Here is a 24,764-nt window from a genome sequence, read left to right on the forward strand (position 1 = left end):
ATTGGAATCCAGGTGGGCATCGAAGAAGAAGCAGACCCTGAAACTCGTTGCGGCGAAGCCTAGCCGCCGAAATCCGAACTGTCTACTAGAATCTTGACTGGGACGAAGTGAAGATGCTGGCTCCGGATCGCCAACAACCGGAGGATCGGCGCGGGAACCTTAAGTAAGTAAGTAAATAGCAAGGCTTTCGGAAATTCAAGTTACAGTCATCTGATAAAAAATATGTTTTCTATTGCCAATAATAATAATAATAATAGTCATCTCAGAGATAATGGCTTAACAACGATCGTCCAATAAAATTCAATGTAAAATACACAATTATTGCGCTGAAAAGGTACACTTTCATTTTTTTTTTGTTTAAAGAAATTAGAATCGATCAACTTAAAAAAAGATATCAAAGCCTGCACGATTTAAGGACGCCCTTTTTTCTGTTTGTACAATTATTATATGATCAATCGCAGATTAGTTGTACCAAGCCCAAACTTAACGGAAGCATGAACAGCAAAATATTGTGTCCCCTGCGGGTGATAGTGTTTAGAAGATTATGTTTTGGGACTGTTCACAAGCACATTTGGGTCGTTGGCTGTGTGGGGATGGTTTCCTACGTATATGGATTAGGTTTTGCTCAAAAGTATCTACCTTTCTCGCCTGTCCCAGTCCGTATTATTAGCTCTTGCACTTCCTTCGATTTTTTTGCAACGTTTCGATCCTGGTCTTAACGGAGAATGGTTGCGAAAAGTGATCCTCGATCGAGCTGACCGCGATGGTCGTTGCTAAGAACTGATTCAGTGAGATTTCCCACGAAGGGGTCTGCCGTTCTTCTGTTGACTGTCGTGGGAGTACTGCTGGTATTGCAGATGCTGCCGCTGCTCCAGAAGGATTGCCGTTGGGATCCGTCTTAAAAGAAATTTAAAAAAGTTTTTAAAAATTGGTAGCCAGGAAAAGTTAAAATTTATTAAGTACCTCAGGGAATGAAAAATGTGAGCTGTCACCGTCCAGATTCAACATTGCATCTTCGCCCAGCGAAATTAATTTGTTATCTGAAAATATAAATGATTAAAAACTAAACTAACCTCAGAAGAAAATTTACGATGAGGAAAACTTACAAGCTTGCTGAACTTCAATATCGACGTCCTTTCGGCTTTTCTTAATGATTTCCAACATTGTAGTCCACAATGCAATGAAATTTTTCTGTGTCATGTTTGGAATGATTTTGTTGGTAAAATTGAAGTCCGTCTCATCAAGGAATATTCTCAGACTGCTTATACTCCTGGTTTCGTGACCGGGAACTCGCCGGCCATTGGTAGTTGTATTGGTACTACTGCTCGCATCTTCGAAGCTGATTTTGTTGAAACCCAAGTCGCTTATGTCAGATCTGGAACCGTAGGACTCAATTTCCCCCAAGTTTGCATTGGCCGTTGAAGGTCTATCTGCATTACTACCACAGGGACCTGCACCGGTCCCCGAATTGGACGCTGTAGCGGGAAGATCTACGTAAAAAATCGACGAGGTTTCCGCATTCGAGGCGGTCTCATCGATGGAAAGGTTTGGCGTAGCGTTGAAATGCGATAGTGATAGGTTTTCAACATCCGAAGAAGCATCCAGGCTGATATCGATCGGAGAGGGTAGCGATTTGATACTCTCGATAGGATTGTCACTGTAAAAAACAAAAAAACTGTTTGTAAGAAGTTTTGAAAAAGAAAATTCTTTATGTGTCAACCTGAAGAAGCTTTCTGCTTCGGTGGCCACCTCGGTGTCCGAATCTTTTGAATCCGCAAGGCTGCAGCATTCGAGTTCCTGAGCGGACAAAAGTGGTGGCAGATGTAATACGTAGAGCAGGGTTAGCTTTTCGGTGGCACTCTTTGAGCAGATTATTCCCAGCGCGAAGATTAACTGTTTGAATTCGAGATAACCACAGGCCTGTTTGTCCATGAGCTGAAAATATGTATGTTGTTTAAATAAACTTTTATCCTTGAGAACAGATAAATACGCCTGCATTGGAAAGAGATTAAACATGGAAGCTTAACACAGGGATGAGAGGTTTTGATCGTGATTATTAGTAAGTTAGGAGAATTTTGTAAAGATGGTTTGGAACTGTTTCTTTACGATCGTCATCATTCGTTGAAAGCTGTTTGGATTCATGTTTAGCCCAAAAGATTGTAATGTAAATTGGTAGTTTGAAAACTAGTGGGAGAATTATTCGTTGAAAGCTGTTTGGACTTCTGATTAGCCCAAACGGTAGACGTGTGAATTAGTAATGTCAGAAATGAACGAATTATTTATTATACGTGGAGAAAAAGGCTGGTGATAGAAATTTTTGGCAACATTCGTTGAAAGCTTTTAGGACTTATGAGTAGTCCAAATGGTAGTCGTACAATTTCATAATGTTTAGCAGTGAAAGATTTAGCAAAAAGCTAAGGGTAAATTTGTTCGTCATTATTCGGTGGAAGCTGTTAGGATTTCTGTTCAGCCCAAACGGTAGTCTTATTTATTGGAAGTATTCAAAAATGAAGGATTTAAGAGCATGTATTGCTCTATTTCTGATGCGCAACAGATATGTTCAAGAGAGTTTTTGTATTAGGATCCAGAACAATCTTCAGTTCACGACAATGGCGCAATCGGTACAAAATACAGACTTCAGAAGAGATGATTCCGGCTTCGATAAACTAGACGAAGTGGCTGTATAATCCCAGATTTTGGAATATATTAAAGGCAGTTATGAAAACGCGAAAATGGCCCTAAATTGTACATACCCGGAACAACTTTTCTGCAAGGTCAATCTGTTGTACGTGACTCCACGGCGTTAGGTATGCGAACAGTCTCCGGAAGATCTCAAAATCCACCCGGAAGCAATCGTACCGGCTGTCACGGAAGCGCTTCCGGGAATCATTGAGCAGAGCCGCATCAACAATCGGTTCGACGCCGGTTTCTGGTGCACCACCCGACATTAAGGTATGCCGACTGCTAGACTTGACATTCTGCTTCTCGTCCTTGGTGTAGCACAGCAACATTCGCAATTCCTCGCCATCGAAATACCTGAAAAAAATAATTCAAATTGTTGAATTGGTTTAAACAAGAATATTCGAAGAAAAATTACCCATTGTCTTTAAAATTTTTAACAAAGCTATTCTCAAGATCCTTTTCCAGTTGATGAACCGTCAACCGTCGGTGTTTGTTGCGTAGCTCTTCGATGAGTTGTGATGTGATCGGTTTGCCGAAACGTTGATATGCTTCGTAGATAAGCGTTTGAATGGATTGACTCTAAAATAAGATTAATCAGTACAGTGTTAACTTGAAAAATTTTATGAGCTCTTACCCTAAGTTGATTTCTGTCCTTGTCGATGTGCGTAATCTGCTGAACTTCATCATTGTATATTCCCATCAGATAGTTGGAGAGCAATTGCATTGCTTCTCCGTCGTCATTACAGTTTAACAATTTCTCTTGGTTCCATTCCAGGATTTTTAAAGCTATCTAAAAAGACAAACGACAATTTCAATTCAACTCGGTCTGCTGTTGGAAATAAAATCGAAAGCAAACTTACAATGAATATCACTTTGGCCCCGTCACACAAGAAACAGTCAATAATATGCAGAGCACTTTCGTACGGCATCACGCTGAGAAAGATTGTCAGGAACCAGGAGAGAGAAATCATGCGTATCATTCCGAGATCCCCCAATTTAACATGCAAATTTGGAAGTTGGCTGGCAATGAGTTCATCCAACAGGCCTTGATCGATCTGGGCCCCGACTACTTTGTCGTTGTAGTAATCCGGCAGCAGCGATTCGCACAGACAGCACAGAATCCAGAAGGCGTCCTCTTCATCACAGTAGATCAGAAACACCGATGAAACGATGTTCATTGCTTGACAGTATCCGATTTCAGGATTCCTGATCGCATAAGCTTGCAGGACACGGCGCAGCGCCATAATGCCGATTTCGGTTTGAAATGCTGGATGCTCCGGTAATGACCGATGCAAATCTCGCTCGATTTCCTCGAAAGTTGACGACTTTTGATCCTTGGCACGAGCAACCAGGCGCTTGTACAAGCCCGGATTCATGAGCTTCATGTGCACGGCACCCGAGTAAATCAGCCAGATTTCACGCCTCAACTCGTCCGGGATACCGTCGATCACCAGGTTGATGGTCTCTGTTGTCCGATACATTGAGATTCCACGTCCATATATGGAGAAGTGCTCTTCCCATTTTTTCATCTAGAAACATTAAAAGAATCTTGAAATACTCATGTCATATTTCAAAATAGTTCTTACCTTTTCAGCTTGTAGCTCAATAAACGGTTTATTGTTCCGGTCCTGAAAAAGATACATCAATGGTTCTTGTTTTTCCCAGTCGATATCTTCTACGTACTTTTTTGGTCTGAAATTTAAAAATTCCAAATTTTAACAAGAAGATTGAAATTAAATCACCTCATTACTTACGTTACGGTTTTAGAGAGTAAATCCGATATTTTGCTTATCAAAAAGTCTCGATCCAATATGTTTGAAAATTGAATAATGGTATCAACAGTTGTAACAATTATCCGGTTGCTAAACCGATCATGCGGATCTTCCTTTTTCTCTACACTCTAGAAATAGAAATATCGGTTAAATAAGAAATCAGAATGCACCAAAAAAAAAAACCTACCATTATTTGATTAAGAGGAATGACCAATCCCACCAAACCGTAAACGTCGCTCTTGAAGCACATATAACTTTGCGACAAGTAGATCATCCCTTTGACGTGTTTCTTGCCATAGGCGGTCCATAGGGAGCTGGCGATCCTGCCATCCAGAATCTCCGATCCCGGCAGCCGGAAGTAGGCACGATACTCGTCCGACAACTGCCGGGCTGTTAAATCTCGCAGCAGTTTCGTTTTCTGGCTCACGTTTTTCTCCATCTTTCTTCCCACCACCACTGGATCGTGATCCACGATCGGCCTATCGGGATCCTGAATCAGCTTTTGCATCGTTATTTTACTGAGCTGTTCGATTAGATTGTAAACTTCGCTCGGCGAATACAGAAAAACGAACATGTATTCCTTGTCTTGAGACGTTCTGATCGTTATCATATTGCCCGATTTCCGGATATCGGTGAGTTCATTGTACCGAAAGCGCAGTTTACTTTCGGCGCCAAATATGTACGAATAAAAGCACAGGTGGTTCAACGACAGATACATTTGACCCTGGCGGGGAACTTTCTTCATGTAGCTGCACGAGTAGTGGCTGACCAGTTTCTCGTCCTCGGGCATCTTGAACTTCTCCCGGAACTTGTTGACCATGATCTGGAAACTGGTGGGATCTACCATCTCTTCGGTGGTGCGAGAGCAGTGCGCTAACAACGATTGAATCTTGCAGATAATGAAGTTCGTAATCTCCTCCTCCGTTTCCATCTCGTTGATGACGCGGAACAGATTCTGCGACAGCCAGTCCCAGTCCTTCAGGATGGCTTCCAGAGTTATATCGGAAGCAATTTCTAGAAAGCATTGACAGTTATTCAGAGCTAAGAATCGTTCGTTGAAAGCTGGTTGGAGTTATAATGAGTGCAAACGGTAGTCGAGTGAATTGGTTAATGTGTAATACTGCATCCACTATTAAACACTACCAATTCTCTCGACTACCGTTTATTATCGGTGGAGCAAAAATTTGGTGTTCGAATAGTTCGTGATCATTCGTCACTATTCGTTGAAAACTATTTGGGCTTATGATTATTCCCAATGGTAGTCGTGTAAATAGGTAGTTTTCAAAAGTGGTAGTGCTTAGAAAAAAGTGATTTATTTTCCGTGAGCAAATAGCTGGTGGTAGAATTGTTCGTCATATTCGTTGAAAGCTGTTTGGGTTTTTGTTTAGTCCAAACGATTATAATGTAAATTGGTAGTGCTCGGAAAAAGTGAATTTATTATCATTGGACTAAAATGTTATGGTATATAGATTTATTTGCCATCATTCAATAGAATCTTTCTGCACTATTGTTTCTTCCAAAAGGTAATCGTGTGAATTGATTGTGTTGAAATAACATATTATTTCCGACAGGGTATTTTAAAGTACAATTTTAGTGGCGAATTCCTGTCGCGCAATTTCGAAGTGAGGTGGCTTTTAAACAAGAAATTTAACGGAATTCTCTACTAAGAGTTATGTCAGTATGATCAGTCCAAGTCTTATTGAAGTTTGGAATTCAGAATCATCATCTGAACACCTGGACATGATGTTGGCATACACCGATCTCGGCGTATTAATACAACACACGCAGTTCAATGCAAGGTCATTAAAATATTAGGGTTTCTGACTTTTACAGGAAGTAGGCGAGGAGAGATCTGGAATCACCTTCTATTTACCCCTCTTGGTTTAATGTGTGCGCCTAGATGTAGGTATAAAAGTGAAAAGATGTTAAAAACAAAGAAATTCCAGTTTTAAAATTCGAACAATACGTTTGTTCTCTCTTTTCCACTCCGGAAGTGCTCCCTGGTAGTCAACATATACTCACCAGGAGTACCGGTGGAACGTCTGAGGCAAAGATGATGAAAAGAATGGGACTTAGTAGGCTTCCTTTATGGAATTCCCTGTTGAGTTCTCCCTACTACTCAACAGGTTATGGGCCTAGTACTTGTGGAAAGGAGGAGAAAGAGAATCGTCAGTGGGAGTTTAACCAGCCAAGAAGCGAGCACCGAAAATCCATAGGAAAGTCGTCGAACCAGAACCGTGTAAGGTTGTCGGAACAGGAGCCAACTAGTCGGACCAGGAATCCAGGTGGACAAGCTAGGCGACACGAGAGGGAGGTCGTCGGAAAAGAGTTTTGGAAGGCCGTTCAGCCGGAGCCATTGGGAGCGGACCGGAATCACTTGGGGGCATTCGTGTCGGAAGTCATAGAAGGTTGGCGGGCCTGTACCGTGGAAAGTCGTTAAGTTGGAAGCCAGGTGATGGTTGTCGGAGCGAGAGCCTCTGGAGAACTTACGAGCCGGGAGCCACGGAAGGTTTTCAAGCCAGTGCCATGGAAGGGCGTCGGACCGGAAAGCCAAGTGAAGGTCGGCGGGCTGGAGCCACTGAGAGGCGTCAGGCCTCAGAAGGAGCGATAAGGTATAGAGCTTCGAGCTGCTGGAAAGAGAAGCGCAGAGATATGCATGAGATATGCATCGGTCGCAAGAAGGGCCTCGAGCCAGTCGGAAGGTTGTCTTCGCTTTGTCGTCGAGCATGCTTGTCCAACATCTCGCAAATAGAACAGAGCAGAGAACGACTTACACTTTTATCATTTCGGATTCCGAGTGCACTGCTCTGTCGATCAACGTTCAAAAATCTTTTTGCCGAGTGCGCCCGATTGCGGTTGCTCTGACGGTCGGGTGGACGTCGTTCGCTCTAAAGAAAAGAGGAGGAGCTGGCTAGAAAATTGCGCTCTAGCGTCGCTGCTGTGTGGCTCAGTTTATTAAGCCAGAAAGATTTCAATGCAGGGATGTTTTCTTCAAAAAAAAAAAGCCGCCGTGCAGTGCGGAACGGTGCATCAGTTAAAGAGGATTCCAATGTAGGTTTATGGATTAGCATTCCACAACTATTTTTGTAAGTAGCCGGGTCCGGCACTTCTTCTGGTTTGATTTTTGATTAAACAAACTTTCACAAATCCGATTTTCGACAAATAATTTAAATTTTTTTTACAATATCGGGCATCCGGGCCGGACGAAACTTTTCTCGAAAATTGCATTGAAAAACCGGGCTAGCCCGGATGAATCTGTAAACTTATGTTTATGTACTTTTAATTTCGTACGTGGGTAGCATTAATTTACAAAAGCACCACTTCGCAAGGTAACATTTACTAAAATTATCCGAAAATCTTTGGCTATTGAACAAACCGTGAAAATTACGCAGGAATCTGGGACAAATTTTAGAAATAAAACTGCAATACCTCCACAAATCGTAAAAGTCAGGATTAATCTTCCTTCACCGCTACAATTTTGATATTTTTCGACCGAAAAAAGCATTGGTCCTGGTGCAGAACCTCAGTCTAGGGGAACTAAATCAATATATCCCAGGAATGAAAAGATAGGCGTTTTGGGCAAAGCTGGTAATTCCCCTTTTTTAAATATAAAGTTTAAAGTCAAGAGGTTCAAAATTAGCGCGATAATAACAATAACTTTTTTGCTAAGCATTTTTCAAGTATTTTTTTCTAATTTTACCATATCTCCTTAGGTTCAAGTTGTAGAACTTGGACATTTTTAGCAAAGTTGTGTATTTTGTTGAGATAAATCACTTTGTAGAAGAAACTTAAGCTCTAAAATGCTAAACAAGAAAGTTATCATCTCTATCTCGCTATTGGCCAACAGAACAAGCCAAAGACATTTGTCTAGACGTGTTTTCCTTCGTCCTTGATTTTTGATTGCTTTTAATGGTTTTATTTGTCGCTTAGGCTTTTATTGTTGTTTCTTACCTTTACTGAGTGTGTCCGGGAAGTTATCAGTGTTTTCGCGTTCCTTTAAAGTGCTTGTGATCCGTTTTTTGCTTGCAAAATCAACGATTGATTTTCGCTTTTGAGGCTATTGTCCGCTATCGCAACCGCTGTTTGTTTTGGTTATTCGATCGGCACAGATATTCGGCGAACAGACTGCAGCTCAAACACTGACACAAATCGGTATCCGGTAATCTCGTGATTTGTCGAATCGGAATTTTTTCTTCGAAAAGATCTTACGACATGGCGTGTGATAAATGCTCGAAGCCGGTAAGCGAAAACGACAGCGTCAGGTGCCAAGGCTTTTGTAGCTTCGTTTCTCACTTTAAGTGTGCTGGCCTTACTCCATCGCTCTTCAAGGCCAAAAGTGAAGTGAGAGGTTTTATTTGGCTGTGCGAGGAATGTACTAAGCTTATGACGAACGTGACTTTCAAACGTGCTTTAGCTAGTTACGAAACTGTGTTTCGTGATATGAGAGAAAAGCATGATTCAGTCATTTCCGATGTCCAAGCTGAGCTAGTGAAGATTAATGCCAGCTTGGAAAAGATTTCTAGCTCTCGTCCGAACGTCCCGTCAAATCGAGCAAGCCCCTGGCCAACCCTCGATAGTCAGCCGAATAAACGTCGTCGCACCGATAACCTTCCAAGGGCCTATCACGAGTCAATGGCTACCCCTGTAGTGGGCACTAAAACAACAACAGCAAAAAGTGTTGCTACCGTCGCCCCCCCGGAAAAGAAATTTTGGATTTATTTGGCCAGACTTCAAAATACCGTCACGACCGATGACATCGTAGACCTCGTAAAGGAATGCCTATCCTGCGATTCCGCCGAGGCTCATCTCCTGGTAAAGAAAGACACCGACTTGTCTCTACTCAAGTCAGTGTCATTCAAGGTCGGCGTGGACCTTAGCCTGAGATCTGTGGCATTAGACGCGAGCACATGGCCAGCCGGTGTACTGTTTCGTGAATTCGAGGACTCCGGCTCAAAAAACCTGTACAGGCAAACCACTCGAAACCGCATACCTCAAATAGCACCCACAAGCCAAATCACTCCGATTGGTACATCCGGTCGACTTGTTCATGTGTTTGGCAATGTTACTCCGGGGTTTTAACCAAAACTCACGATAATGATGGACCATCTGCTATCCCTACAACGCTTCGACTTGACGACGACCTCCTACTATCTTTCTCCTGTATCGACAATGGGGATATGGAGGATTCTTACGGACTACCGACTTTATCAGATTCTTCACCGGGACGCAACGCATCAGGCCTTTCGGAGACCTTAGAGCCCATCGACTCAGTCGCGCTGTTTCCAGCCAGCGGCATCAGTCGTCCCGGCCCTGAGTTCGATTGCGGCGACGAGGTTCTCCAGCCTGCAAAGACAGGCAAGTATAAATTGTTTTTCGGAACTTTTCCACTGCGTGACGAAATTTCGATCCCCAGCTGTTTCAACTTACCTGACTCCGGCGCTTATCACTTCTACAAGCACCCGCCGAACATGTACACCTTCGACTCCTCTGGGTTCTCTGCACCGGGACGCAACGCATCAGGCCTTTTGGAGACCTCAGAGCCCATCGACTCAGTCGCGCTGTTTCCAGCCAGCGGCATCAGTCGTCCCGGCCCTGAGTTCGATTGCGGCGACGAGGTTCTCCAGCCTGCAACGACAGGCAAGTACAAATTGTTTTTCGGAACTTTTCCACTGCGTAACGAAATTTCGAACCCCAGCAGTTTCAATATACCTGACTCTGGCCCGTATCGCTTCGAGAAGCACCTGCCGAACGAGAATTTCTTTGACTCTTCTGGGTTTTCTGCACCGGAACGCAACGTATCAGGCCTTTCGGAGTCCTCAGAGCCCTTCGACTCAGTCGCGCTGTTTCCAGCCAGCGGCATCAGTCGTCCCGGCCCTGAGTTCGATTGCGGCGACGAGGTTCTCCAGCCTGCATCGACAGGCAAGTATAAGTTGTCCTTTGGAACTTTCACACCGCGTGACGCTTTTTCGGTTTCCAGTCGTACCAACAGCGCTGACTCCAGCCAGTATTACTTCGGCAACCACTCACCTAACGAGAACATCTCCAACTATTCTGGGGTTTCTACACCGGGACGCAACGAGCTAGGCACTTCGGAGACCCCTGAGCCCTTCGACTCAGTCGCGCTGATTCCTGCCAGCGTCATCAGTCGTCCCGGCCCTGAGTTCGTCTGCGGCGAAGGGGTTCTCCAGCCTGTGAATTCAGGCAAGTATGGTACCCCTGATTGTATTCCTGTGCCTGATGATGTTCCACCTTCTAGTGCACGTCTCACCAGATCCGCTCCGGGTCCTTTAGATACCATTACCCTTTACTACCAGAATGTGGGGGGTATCAATTCCTGCCTGACCGACTACCTGCTCGCAACTTCGTGTTCCTGCTATGACGTCATCGCCTTCACGGAAACATGGCTGAATGACCGCACACTATCAAGTCAGATCTTCGGCCCTGATTACGCAGTGTTCCGCTGTGACCGTAGCGCCCGAAACAGCAAAAAGTCCAGTGGAGGCGGGGTACTACTTGCCGTGAAGTCGAATCTTCCAGCGCAGTTCATCGACAACAATTCCTGGTGCGATCTGGAACTTGTATGGATTCGCATTGATCTTGTAGACCGGAAATTGTACGTATGTGTAGTGTATCTGCCACCCGATCGCTCAAGAGATGTTGCCCTCGCCGAGTCGTTTTCTCGCTGCATCTTCGAAGTTAGCTCCTTCTGCGCTCCTGAAGATGACTTACTAGTCATTGGCGACTTCAATATGCCCGGTTTGAAGTGGTGCTCCATCCATGGCAGCTTTCTGTACCCAGACCCAGCACGCTCTACTTTTTCGGCGCCTTCAAACATCATATTGGACTCCCTGAGTGCAGCGACCTTGCGCCAGATCAACGATGTGGTGAACGAATACGGTCGTACGCTGGACCTCTGCTTTGCCAATGATGGACCTCGTTTACCGACCATCGAAGTCGCTCCTGCACCGCTTGTTAAAGTAGTCCCACATCACCCTGCTCTCATGGCATCACTCGAAGTAACTAGGCTGAACGCTGCAGTAGAAAAACCAGTGACCTTCTACCTCGACTTTAAGAACGCCAACTTCGATGACATCTCTCACATTCTAGGCACTATCGACTGGGTATCTGAGCTTGATCTTTCTAATCCCAACGCTGCCGCTGATACCTTTTCACACATTCTGAATTACGTCATCGATCGCCACGTCCCAAAACGCTCTAACAGCAGAAATATGCGAATCCCTTGGATCACGACTGAGCTGCGACAACTGAAGACGGCAAAAAGATGTGCTCTTCGAAACTACAAGAAGCATAAATCATCGCATACTAAGGATATATATCGTAAACTTAACTCCGTTTATAAAAAAGCCAGTGAACGTTGTTACCATAACTATCTACGTCGCGTACAACGTAACCTCAAGACTTGCCCGAAATCGTTTTGGAAACACGTAAAAAGTCAGCGGAAAGAACCTGGTATACCTTCAAACATGTTCTTAGACGGCATAACGGCGAACTCTGACCGTGGTATCTGCGATCTCTTCGCCCAAAAATTTTCCAGCATCTTCACTTCAGCTTCAACATCCTCAGAACATATAGATAGCGCTGTCAGGAACGTTTTGCCATTGGGCTTCTCAATAAATGGTATTGAAATCGAGGAGGCAGCCATCTCTAGAGCAGCAGCGAAGCTTAAGAATTCCTTTTCTACGGGCCCGGACGGGATACCAGCTGCTTTTTTAAAAAGTTTCATGCCTGTCTTGCTGACCCCTATTCGGCTCATTTTTCAAGCTTCGCTAGATAGAGCCACCTTCCCTCTACTTTGGAAGGAAGCTTACATGTTCCCGGTACATAAAAAAGGAGATAGAAGAGATGTTAACAATTACCGTGGAATCTCTGCCTTATGTTCGATTGCCAAACTATTCGAATTGGTGGTTTTGGATCCTTTCTTCACGTACTGCAAAAATAACATCTCCAATGATCAACACGGATTCATGCCCAAACGCTCTACGACAAGTAACTTGCTAACGTTCACTTCTTTTGTGCATGAAAGTTTTGTTGCCAAATCTCAAACCGATGCAATCTATACCGATCTGTCTGCTGCATTCGACAAGGTGAACCATGAAATTGCCATCGGTAAACTCGAACGCTTAGGATTCTGTGGTACTCTACTCGGCTGGTTCCGCAGTTATTTAACTGGTCGTAAATTGATTGTTCGAACGGGTGACACCTTTTCCAGGCAATTTCCTGCTACCTCCGGTGTGCCTCAAGGTAGCCATCTCGGACCGATTATTTTCCTAATTTACTTCAACGACGTGTTGTCACTCCTCGACGTCCCCAAACTTGGCTATGCTGATGACCTAAAACTATTTTACACCATAAACGACAACGACGACATCAATTTCCTGCAACGTCAATTCAACCTCTTCGCTGAGTGGTGTGACATTAACTGCCTGCCATTAAACCGCAGCAAATGTGCAATCATCAGCTTTTCTCGTAAGCGGCAGCCTTTAATTGCGGAGTACTTCCTCGGAGACGAACCCATCGCACGTGTGAATCACGTTAACGATCTTGGCGTAATCTTAGATCAGCGCCTGGAATTCAAGGCACACACCAACTATGTGATTGACAAAGCATCCAGAAGCCTCGGTTTCATTTTTAGAGTGGCGAAGGACTTCAAGGACGTGTATTGCTTGAAAAGCTTATACTGCAGCATTGTTCGTTCCATCCTTGAATACGCTTCAGCTGTCTGGTGTCCCTACTACCAGAACGGTGTCGATCGGCTCGAGACCATTCAGCGGCGATTCTTGCGATATGCCCTTAGACACCTGAACTGGCAAGACCCTTTTCGCTTGCCTAGCTACGAAAATCGATGCCGCCTCATAGATATCGACACCCTTCAAGCCCGCAGACAAGCAACACGTGCCTCATTTGTCGCCGACCTCCTGACATCGCGAATCGACTGTCCCACGCTATTGGAGGCTATTCCGCTTAGTGTACGACCCCGTGGATTCAGGAATCAGGATCTTCAATTGTACATTCCCTTTCGAATGAACAATTACGGAGCTAACAGCGCCCTCATCGGTGCAATGAAATCTTTCAACCGTTTTTCGGAGCATTTTGACTTCGACATTTCGAGGGATGTTTTCCGAAGAAAAGTGATTAGGGCCTTGAGATCCCCATAGTTAGATTTAAATGTTTTGTTTTTAACCTTAATTTTAAGTAATCATTGGGATCAACATGTGATCCGTTGATCAGAAATAAATAACAAATTGGTGGACCCGTCGACTTAATATTTTATGTCAAAATATGCGCTTTGTTATACAGAGCAAAGTTGTCGAAGACACCAGCAGTCTATCTTGTCTACTTATTAATTTAGTTCCGCTAGATTGATGTTCTGTATCATTGTGCATTGTAAATTCTGACGCATTTCGAAACTTCGATCCAGACGCAACCGATTAAGACAAACCGAATTTTCTGTGAAGCTTCTCTTTCACCCGATTGCGAACGAGGTTACCTGAACCGAGAACGCACTTCATCAGTTTGCTTGCTTCTCTTGCCCACACTTGGCTGGACGCTTGGTCGCTCTGGAGCTAACTGTGCGTTTTCTAAAGCTTCTCTGTTTGGAAAGAGCAGAGCGAAAAAAATACACGCTCTTAGGTCGAATTCACAGTGAGCGCGGTGCGAAGTGCGAAGCGAATTTCCAATTCGCGCGAAAAACCGCTTCTCATTGAAACACGTTGAAAAAAACATCGACCAGCCACAGTGCAAGCGAATTTTCGTGCGAAGACCCGGCTGGATCGCGCGAATTCATCCTGTTCATCCGGACATACACTGAAAATATTCTCTCGGATATTTTTTATCGTAAAATGATTTATCAAAAAAATCTTTTTCAAAAGTTTATTTATTTAATTATCATTGCCGTTTCTGTGTTGGTAATGAAAAATGCGCGGTTTTTTAGCGCGACTTTTCGAAAAAAACGCGGTTTCATTCTTTTTCAATTGAAACATATTATAACTGGCAATAAACGACCGGTGGCATGAAAGCCCCACAATATGTGTATAGGGTGAAGAGGCTGAACGGATAGAAGTTGGAATTTGTTATCCGACGCCATCTTGAAATCCAATATGGCCCCTTCCACTCAACTTTAAAATACTGGAAGTGACTGAAAAGTACACGAAACTCCCACAATATGGGTATTGAATGAAAGTACTCAATAAGTAGAAGTCTCTTTGGATGTCCGACGCCATTTTGAAATACAAGATGGCGGTTTCCGCTTAATTCAAAATGCAACAAATAACTGAAAATCGTAAGTTCCATCCACAATATAAGAAATGAGTAAAAGGGATAAAAAAGTTGATGAAAAATTACTGACAAAAAATTAACAAAAATTTTGAGATAACTGCAAAAAAGCACTGAAATGAATAAACAAAAATATAACAAGTGTTATTAAACTTAAGAAATATTGACAAAAATAAAACAAAACTGTGGGAAAATATGAATAACTATTACTAAAATTTAAAAATATGACAAAAAAAATAGTGACAAATGACAAAACTTTGAATAAAACACGCCAAATGTGGTTATAAATTAAGCCAAAAATATGACAAATATTACAAAATAAGACAAAAATATGAGAAAAAAATCACAGAAATGGCAAAACTATGACAAATGAAAAAAAAATTTATGACAAAATTATAATCAAAATTTGACAATAAAATGACCTGACAAAACTAATATAAGGGCCAATATTTGACAATAAATTTACAAAAATGACAAAATATTAACAGCAAATTTACAATAAAATCACAAAAATAAGGCAAAATGGCTAGAATATGAAAAAGTTCTGAAAAAAATATGACAATTTGTCAAAAATAATCACAATAATCTAACAAAATTATGAAAAATGAGATAAAAATATAACAAAATACTTTCAAATATATGTGAGAAAAATGACAAAATGATGACAATTACGACATAAAATCACAAAATTTAAAAAAAAAGACAAATCCGAACATATAATAATAATAATAATAATAATAATAATTTATGAATGATGAATATGTAAAAAATATATCGCAAATACGACGAAAACTGACACAATCTATACAAATCTATGGGCTTGTGATATGTGTAACTCAAATGGCAAGTTAGTTCCCTCCTAAGCCAATGTCCGTGAGTTCAAATACAAGAGTAATCATCGAATGCAGTTGTACTGGAAAAGACTTTCAGTATGAAGAGAAGGTAGTAAAACGAATATAATCGAACGAAAAAAGACAAAACTATAAAAAAAACTTACATTCAAATGAACAAAATATCTGACAGAACTATGACAAAAATATGACAATTGAAAACATGACAAAATTATGACAAAATTTAAAATAAAATGAGTAAAATCTTACAGTACTATGACAACCCTTGTCAATTGTCATAATTTTGTTTTATCATGGTTTTGTAACATTTTTTTTCATATTATTTGTTGCATATATTTTTATCATATTTGTAAGATTTTGGTCATATTATTGCCAGATTTATGTTATTTTATTTCAAAATTTTGGTCATAGTATTTTTTATTTTTGATTAGTTATTATATTTGTCATATTTTTATTTCATTTTTCATATTTTCCATAATGTTGTCAAATATTTGTCAAAGTTTTTATTTCGAGTTTTGGTATTATTATTAATTTGTTGTTATTATTTAGTCAATTTTTATTAATTTTTGTCAGATTTTTTTTAAATTTGGTCATGACTTTGCCATTTCAATGTCAAATTTATCATAGATTTGGTATATTTTTCTCATATTATTGTAATATTTTTATCACCTTTGCCATATTTTTATTAAAGTTTTGTCAGCGTTTCGTAAAATTTGTTATTATAATATTGTTTTTTTTTCTAAATTTTGTTATATTTATGTCATAGTTTTAGTAGATTTTTTCTGCGATTTTCAGTCATTAAAAATATTTTAAAGTTGAGCGGAAGCCGCCGTATTGGATTTTAAGATGGCGTTTCATAGCGTCAGACTGCAAAATTCGACTGTTACTAATTGATTGAGTTTTTCGGAATTAACGCGCTCACAGTTTTGTTAATTTGCAAAGATTTTTTCACGTGTGATTAATTTTTGCAACACCGAAGGTTTTTTTCAGTGTTGAACCGCTTCGCAATTCGCGTGCACTGAGGCCGGCCTTCAAAAACGAACTTGCGAAATTCATCCGGTGAATGAATATTTCGCTTCGCAGTTCGCTTCGCGCTCACTGTGTTCGTACCCTTACTCTGAACGGGCTAATCTGAGGAGCTATGCCAAGCATGTCGTCGAGCGAAACCGGAAGAGTGAAGTGATGGTGATGATGAGCTGTGAACAGCGTGTGTTGAGGAGTGTTAGCATACGATGATCTCGCAACACACACAGTTCAATATGTGCGCCAAGATGTTTTAGGTATGAAAGAAACATTCCAGCATTCATGTTCGAACAGTGCGTTTGTTCTCTCCTTTCCATTACGAATGTGCTCAACATATTATACCCTCACCCGGAGTACGGGTGGAACGTCTGAGGTATAGGTGTTTAAAAGAATGGGACCTAGAAGGCGCCCTTGTGAAACTCCAGCATGAATTTATTGGAGTAACAGCCGCCAGGAGTAAGAAGACCTCAAATTTTATATCAACAAAATAGTTGTTGTTTATTTTTACATTGAATATGGCCATGATACATCGATGCAGCTTGACCACTAGGTCTTAACTTCAGACGATGTTTCGGATACGGACCTTTTCTAATCTAGAATGTAAGTAACTGTCAAAACAAAAAAAAAAATAGAAAAATACTGACAGTTTATCAGACTTAGCCTAAAAAAAATCTGACCAATTCTTGAAATCAGGAGTTTGTGGCTGGACGTACTCGTTGCGTTTAGCAAGATAAATGCAGATTTCGTTTACATTGGATTTAAGGGCTGAAAATTCGGTCAATTTTGCGTGTCGCCTTTGCTGCGTAGAAATTGGGCAAAAAAGTAGTACTTTTCGATACAGTTTACAGTTTTAAAGAGTTGAATTTTCAGCACGTAATTTCAGAAGTTTTTTTCAAATTTATTGCTGTTAAAATTAAAACTTTTGGACACTGATAACAGTATCGAGATATGCTATTTTTCGATAGTTTTTTTTGCTTGCTAAAGTACAGTCCACGATCTACTTGATCAGAAATTTTCAGGCCATTAGTTGGTTTTGTTGAAATGTGCTTCTTGTAGGTTAATTAGTGGATTTTCAAGCGATTTTTTCGTATTTGCATAAAATTGTGTATGCAATTCGTTGCAAAACTCGATTTTATCAGCACTTGACTCGTTCTGGAAAAATTCACTTTTTGCAACTTCTCGCTGCCGTTGGATAATCAAAACTCAGGTTGCGGCGGAATGAAAACTAGAGAAATTTATTGCGGTTACTGGGAAAATTTCTAATCGCGCGACGGTAGCCTTCCGTGCGGTAGGCTAGTCGGAGCAGTAAACACAGTTAAAAAAATCACTCTTACTCACTAATTTCATTGAAAAGTTAAGAAGTAAATTCTTGAATCAATCTTCAAATCATTATTTTGCAAGAGAGGACAAAACATGAAGTCATCGGAATGAAATATTATTATTCTTAGTATTCATTGAGATTGAATTAATTACCAGCGTTAAAATCCCAGACAAAACAAAAAATAATCTACATTATTGAAAACACATTTTTCCATAGCCTGAGAATTAACGAATTTGGCATGACGAAGATTTTTGATGCGATAAATGCGTCTTTGATACTTTATATGCTGGTCGAATTCAATTATGTTGTCGTTAAAATGTAACAAATCGTATATGAGAAGTTAAAAAAAGGAGTTGTGTACGGTGAATAATCTATTATAGGAAATAATACCATTCGCATCGCAAAAAATTGGACTGCGCACTCATAACAGCGAAATTTGTGCGATCTGTCAAATCAGTATAAAATCTGACGGTTTTCTACACGCTAACCGCTTTTCAGTTAAACTTTATACGGATAACTCCGACTGCAAAACATAGCACGAAATCCAACATTCAATGAATGATCGCTACCGTGGCGTCGAACTCTAAACTTATTTAAACAACTACAGGTTTTCATTTTTTTTTTCGTGAATTTGTCCGCTGATTGACCCCATCGCAAACAGGTTTTTTATTGTTCATTTTTCCGTGATTTTTAACCGCTGATTGGCCAAGCTCAAGGCAAACACAATTTTTTGTTTTATAAACAATAGATAATCCGATAATAATATTTGGTATACAATTTTGTTTGACAACTTTTTATTAAATCATCTTTCAATGTTTTCCGCTTGTTCATCCGATTTAATTTCAGTCGATAAGTAATCCTTATGTAGAACAATGCTCATTTTTTTCTTGAATACTGTAATTTTTTTTACAGTGGTACCCTACGGGAGCCCAAATCAGCTATCGCAGAAATAGAAAAAAAGAGTGGATCAGCAATATTTTATAGAATTTGAAAGAAAGGTGGATAGACAGGCATTAGTGCGCCAATAGGACAAAGCTTGTTAGGTGTTGAAATTTAAAATCATATAACAATACTTTACGTTTCATCAAAGTAAGTATGTACAAATCAATTCAGTAAGTAATATAAATGAGGCCCTTTACGCCAAAGTGCTATGAGTTCATGAATGATAATTTGAAAACTCACTTTGAAGTTGTTGTATTTGCACATTTTCCATGTATATATGTATTTCTAGAATTTTCATTTTTTATTTCGAAAAAAGTTTAAAATAAGATTCTAAAAATCTGAAAAAAATCACTAAGTAAATATAGTTTGAAATGTGAAGACTCGTTTGGCATTATTTATTCAAAATCGATCATTTTTACACTTTTACCCTTTTGGCTCTGAGGACCTCAAATTATATTAGCAAATTCATAGCATTTTTTTGAAAAGTTTCCTGAGCAGACTTTGATGCCCGAATCGATAGCAAACAGTTACCAAAATGAGATATCATTGCCAAATGATAGCATTATCTAGTGCCGTATTTCTGCTAAAAACAAAGTTAGGATTCATCAAAGAATCAATATTACGAAAGAAAGATGATGGCAAAACAACACCAAATTATAGCATTGATAGCTTATTGATAGCACTATAAGGTGTTGATTTATCTACGACAGCTTAATAAGGCATCATTAAGTTTTAATCTCGACGGAACGACTGGTTCGACGAGGAGTGTAGGAGGGTGATGGACGAAGAGAATGCCGCGCGGGCGGCAGTAGTGCAGAGAGGCACCCGTCGAAATGTGGAAAATCACCGACAGCGGAAGAGGCAGCGAGTCCGACTTTTCCAGGAGAAAAGCGCCGCCTGGAGGAGGAGGAGCTCGAGGAGCTGGAGCAGCTGCATCGTTCCCAAGAAACACGAAAGTTCTATCAGAAACTCAACGCATCCCGCAAAGGCTTCGTGCCGCAAGCCGAAATGTGCCGGGATAAGGACGGGGGTATCCTGACGGACAATCGTGAGGTGATGAAAAGGTGGAAGCAGCACTTCGATGAACACCTGAACGGCGCACATGCAGGAGATCAAGACGGTGGGGGAAGGTACATCGCCGGCGTAGCCAACGACGAAGAGGAGCCACTCCCAACGATGAGTGAAGTTAAGGAAGCCATTCGCCAGCTGAATAGAAACAAGTCGGCTGGGAAGGATGGCATCGCAGCTGAACTCATCAAAATGGGCCCGGACAGGTTGGCCGATTGCCTACACCGGTTGATAATCCGGATCTGGGACATTGAACAGCTACCGGAGGAGTGTAAGGAGGGGGTAATATGCCCCATCTACAAGAAGGGCGACAAATTGGACTGTGAGAACTACCGAGCGATCATTGTCCTCAATGCCGCCTACAAAGTGTTGTCCCGAATCCTACTCCGCCGCCTAACGCCACAAGCAAACAGATTCGTGGGAAGTCATCAGGCCGGCTTTATGGAGGGACGGTCTACGACGGACCAGATATTCACATAACGGCAAATCCTCCAAAAATGCCGTGAACACCAAGTCCGCACCATCTATTCATCGACTTCAAAGCCGCATACGACACGATCGACCGTAACGAGCTATGGAAAATCATGGACGAGAACGGCTTTTTCGGGAAGCTGATCAGACTGATCAAGGCGACGATGGATGGAACGCAGTGCTGTGTGCGGATTTCGGGTGAATTGTCGAGTTCATTCGAATCGCGCAGGGGGCTTCGACAAGGTGATGGTCTATCCTGCATGATGTTCAACGTGGCGCTAGAAGGTGTTATTCGACGAGCGGTGGGCGAAATGCGGGGCACGATTTTCAACAGATCCAGTCAACTTATCTGCTTTGCCGATGACATTGATATAGTCGGCAGATCATCTGCGGCGGTGGAGGAGATCTACCGCAAACTGAAACGCGAAGCAGGAAGGATTGGGTTGATGATTAATACGTCCAAGACGAAGTACATGCTGGCCTGCGGATCCGAGACCGACCGAACCCGCTTGTCCAGTAATAACAAGGTCACGATCGACGGCGACGAGCTGGAGATAGTCGAAGACTTTGTCTATCTCGGCTCACTGGTGACCGCAGACAATGACACCAGCCGTGAGATCCGGAGGCGAATTATCAGCGGAAGTCGTGCCTACTATGGACTCCACAAGCAACTGCGGTCGAGAAGACTTAGCCCTCGCACGAAGTTTAACCTGTATACGACTCTTATTAGACCGGTTGTTCTCTACGGGCACGAGACATGGATATTGCTCGAGGAGGACCTGCGTACACTCGGAGTATTCGAGCGACGAGTGTTAAGAACCATCTTTGGCGGCGTACAGAAGAACGGAATATGGAGGCGAAGGATGAACCACGAGCTCGCACGACTCTACGGCGAACCCAGTATCCAGAAGGTGGTGAAGGCTGGCCGGATACGCTGGGCGGGACATGTTGCGAGAATGCCGGATGACTGTCCTGCAAAACAGGTGTTCGCCACGAATCCGGTAGGAACAAGACGAGCGGGGGCGCAACGAGCGAGATGGTTAGACCAAGTGGAGCGTGATCTGGCGAACGTGGGGTGCCCGAGAAATTGGAGAACGGCTGCCATGGACCGAGTGAATTTTAGGAATTATGTTCGTCAAGTTATGTCGTAAGACGGAATACTATGTAAATAAAAATAATAAAGTTTTAATTTGTGTTCATTGAGCAAAACAGCGAGATCAAATTGAAAAGATTGATCATTCTTTGATATTCAATTTACTGCGATAAAAAATTTTGTTATCAAGGTAAATTTAAAATAAACAAAGAATTCAGTCGCCACCAGCAAAGTGGGCGTTTAATTTTTTTTTTAATTTTAAACCGATTGGTTTATTCACCCCCACGCGTGTATTATTATTTGTTCATTTTATAACCTTGAAGAAAATTTAAGCATCATTAAGGTATCGTTATTTTAATGATTAATATAACAAGCTGCGACGATTACTAACCCAAAGTTAGGAAAATACTCCCAGCACATAAAAATATTATAAGTAAAATGCCTTAATAAAACCTAATCACTTTGTAATTCATTCCCTACTATTCTAAGCTGCCTACTCTAAACTTTTATTTCCCTGACCCCTCTACCCACATTTCCTTTTCAGCGTCAACTTCCCACAGCTATTTAAACGCCACAAAAAAAAGTAAAACGCCTTTATAAAACCATTTGTAAATAAAAAAAATATGACAAGCCTTCTATAGTTTCAAATAAAAGGATTACGGTTCACTTATAGAGCTTTTTTCAGATACACAATCTATAGGATGTGATTAACACTCCATTTTAACTGAAAAAAGGTTCAGTTCAGCATGTAAAAAATTTTTTTGAGTCATGTATAATTTTAGACAGGGCTAATTATGTTCCTGAATGAGGTAAAAATTCTAACAGGTTAAGCTGAACTGAACATTTTATCAGTAAATAGAAGAATCTGTACCGAGCAAGATAGAGTTTGAGAAAGAACGGCACACACCATCACCAGATGATTCATTGATTACGCGGTTACGCTTCAAGTGCTTATCTCCCTCGGTGAAGAAAACGTTCTGGTTTCAGATCTCTTTGCATTAACGCTATCGGAGTTGAGTTTCGTTTCTGTATTTATGGGCATTGTTTTTATTTACCAGACCTGCAATGCAAATGTTGAAGCTACACACTCACCATAATACAATCCGGTCGATGGTTGGACATGCAAGATCCGATAGGGCGATGGTTTGGTGTCCAGAACATTGTCCAATGTTCCGACCAGCATGGACCCAAATCCCCGTTGGCCACCGTGTCCTTTCCTGTGCTGCAGCAGGAAATAGTTGGAACTGGTAAAAGTCGCTTCACTGTCCCTATTAAAGCGAATGATAAGACATTGAGGAAAAAACTGATTAATCTTCAAAACAAAAGATCGATACTTGCTAGGGCAAAAGTTTCGTTATGTTAAGGCGAATGGGGTTTTTCTACCAGCTCGAATGACTTACCAGAGGGCAAATGGCATAGCACATTCCCGTGGAGGGATCCACATAGTAGAAGATTAGGTTTTCACGATTCAACACGAGAATTTTCACTTTATTAATCAAAATTTGCTCACAGTTTGTAGGAAGCTGCCTACATTTTGTTGTTCTTCTTTCGAATGTCAGCGAACGATTGAAAAAACGATGGGAAAAGAAAGAGAGAAAACTGCGGAGAAGCATCGGAGGGAAAACGTCAAAATGGGCAAAACAGATGTTTTTTGTTTACATTAGTGTGAAACACTGAATTGCACAACCCTCTGACAAGATGCATTTCAATTTGGATAGTTTTTTGTCAAAATATGGTTTTATTTTTTCAGATTATTTTTTAAATAAACCCGATAGTTATTATGACAAAATCCGGATTTTCTCCATTTGTGTTAACTCAATATTTACAAATCCGATTTTAATTCAACACACACAAAGTGTCTGTCAGGACAAGATGAATGAAACAAGTTAACCGAAAAGAAACAGAAGATGACCCAAGAATAAAATTATTATTATTAATTATTTAATAATAGAATGAAATATGATAAAACACGATAAAGTCAAAAAAGAACGAACAATACGATTTAGCTAGAAGAAAAAAAAACACAATAAAACAAGATAAGTACAACCACTGATGAACTGATGTACAAGCTCGAATAATTTTTTTTCTGAAACCTGTGTAAAATTCTCAAATGTGAACTTTGAAACGACCGTTGGAAAATTTACTGGAAACAGTGCCATCTTTTGCGCCGTTGAAAAGTTACAAATCGAATTTTAAAGTAATATTTCGAAAGGGCACAATCTAGAACAATTTAAATTATGATTGTTTTCTTTTCAATCTAAAATAAGTCTAAAATATTTATTCTATTTAAATATGTTTATATTTCAATTGATTTGTATTTTTTTATCGAATTATTTGAACATTTTCATACAATAAAACATCCTGTTACTTTCAACAAGTATGCCCTTTTGATGGTATAAAGCGCAGCTAAATGCAATGGGCGCAGCAACAGAGGCACTTCCACGAATTGCTCCGTTTCCCGAATACCTTAAAATAGAGTTATATCTTTTGTTTTTACTGAAGAAATTTATTGGTTTTTTCACGGTGCAATTCAATTCGGGTAGACTTCCCGAATAGAATTGCACCGTGAAAAAACCATGAATTCCATATTCACAAACTATAAATTTCATGGTTTACACAATGATTATTATAGTCCTCTATACCGTGAATGCACTTTGGAATTCATAGTTTTCGACCATACATTTCATCGTTTTGACGAAAATAACCATGAAAAAGGGGTATTGTTATGCAGCGTGACCATGAAAAAAATGGCGATTTTCCATACATTGAGAAGCCCAAAAACATAAAGTTCATGGTTGAAACAGCTTCCAGTTTTTCATAGTAAAGCCATAAAAATCCGATGATTTGCATTGTTAAACCGCTGTAATAAAAATTTTCGCTCATGGTGGGGTTTTTGGTTTTGTCATCATTTTATTTTGATTTTGTCATCATTTTCTTATTTTGTGTTAATAAAAATACAAATGAATTTAATTACATTTACTATGTATTCTAATAATTTAACACTTTACTCACACATTTCATCATACACTGGCCGGTCTGAAGCGAGTTCCGGCATTCCGTAGTTTTGAGGTGAATTCCAGCATTCCATAGCCGCTTCCAGTATCCATTGGCATCGCGCTCCTGTGCCATATGCGCAGTGTTTCGGTTGTATTTAGCTGAAATTGATAGAAAAATATTATAAACATGATTGTCTCTTGTTAAATTGGATATTCATTGACTCACCTTTTCGCCCATCTCCGAAAAATCCT

The 24,764-nt window shown here is 40.8% G+C and overlaps 1 protein-coding gene across 1 annotated transcript; it reads right to left on the reverse strand.

Annotated features, from left to right (window-relative positions):
* Positions 1-209: 209 nt before the first annotated feature.
* On the reverse strand, positions 210-23,078 carry LOC129751794 (TBC1 domain family member 9). The gene is made up of 13 exons (XM_055747522.1): positions 22,917-23,078; positions 22,609-22,784; positions 4,642-5,468; positions 4,437-4,582; positions 4,269-4,374; positions 3,543-4,211; positions 3,317-3,472; positions 3,098-3,261; positions 2,754-3,036; positions 1,721-1,935; positions 1,107-1,657; positions 964-1,040; positions 210-897 (listed from the first exon to the last, which is right to left on the reverse strand). The coding sequence occupies exons 1-13, from the start codon at positions 22,958-22,960 to the stop codon at positions 667-669; spliced, it is 3,645 nt and encodes a 1,214-aa protein (XP_055603497.1). The 5' UTR covers positions 22,961-23,078; the 3' UTR covers positions 210-666.
* Between the last annotated feature and the right edge of the window lie 1,686 nt (positions 23,079-24,764).

This window comes from Uranotaenia lowii, chromosome 3 (genome assembly GCF_029784155.1).
Source record: "Uranotaenia lowii strain MFRU-FL chromosome 3, ASM2978415v1, whole genome shotgun sequence".
Classification (NCBI taxonomy): domain Eukaryota; kingdom Metazoa; phylum Arthropoda; class Insecta; order Diptera; family Culicidae; genus Uranotaenia; species Uranotaenia lowii.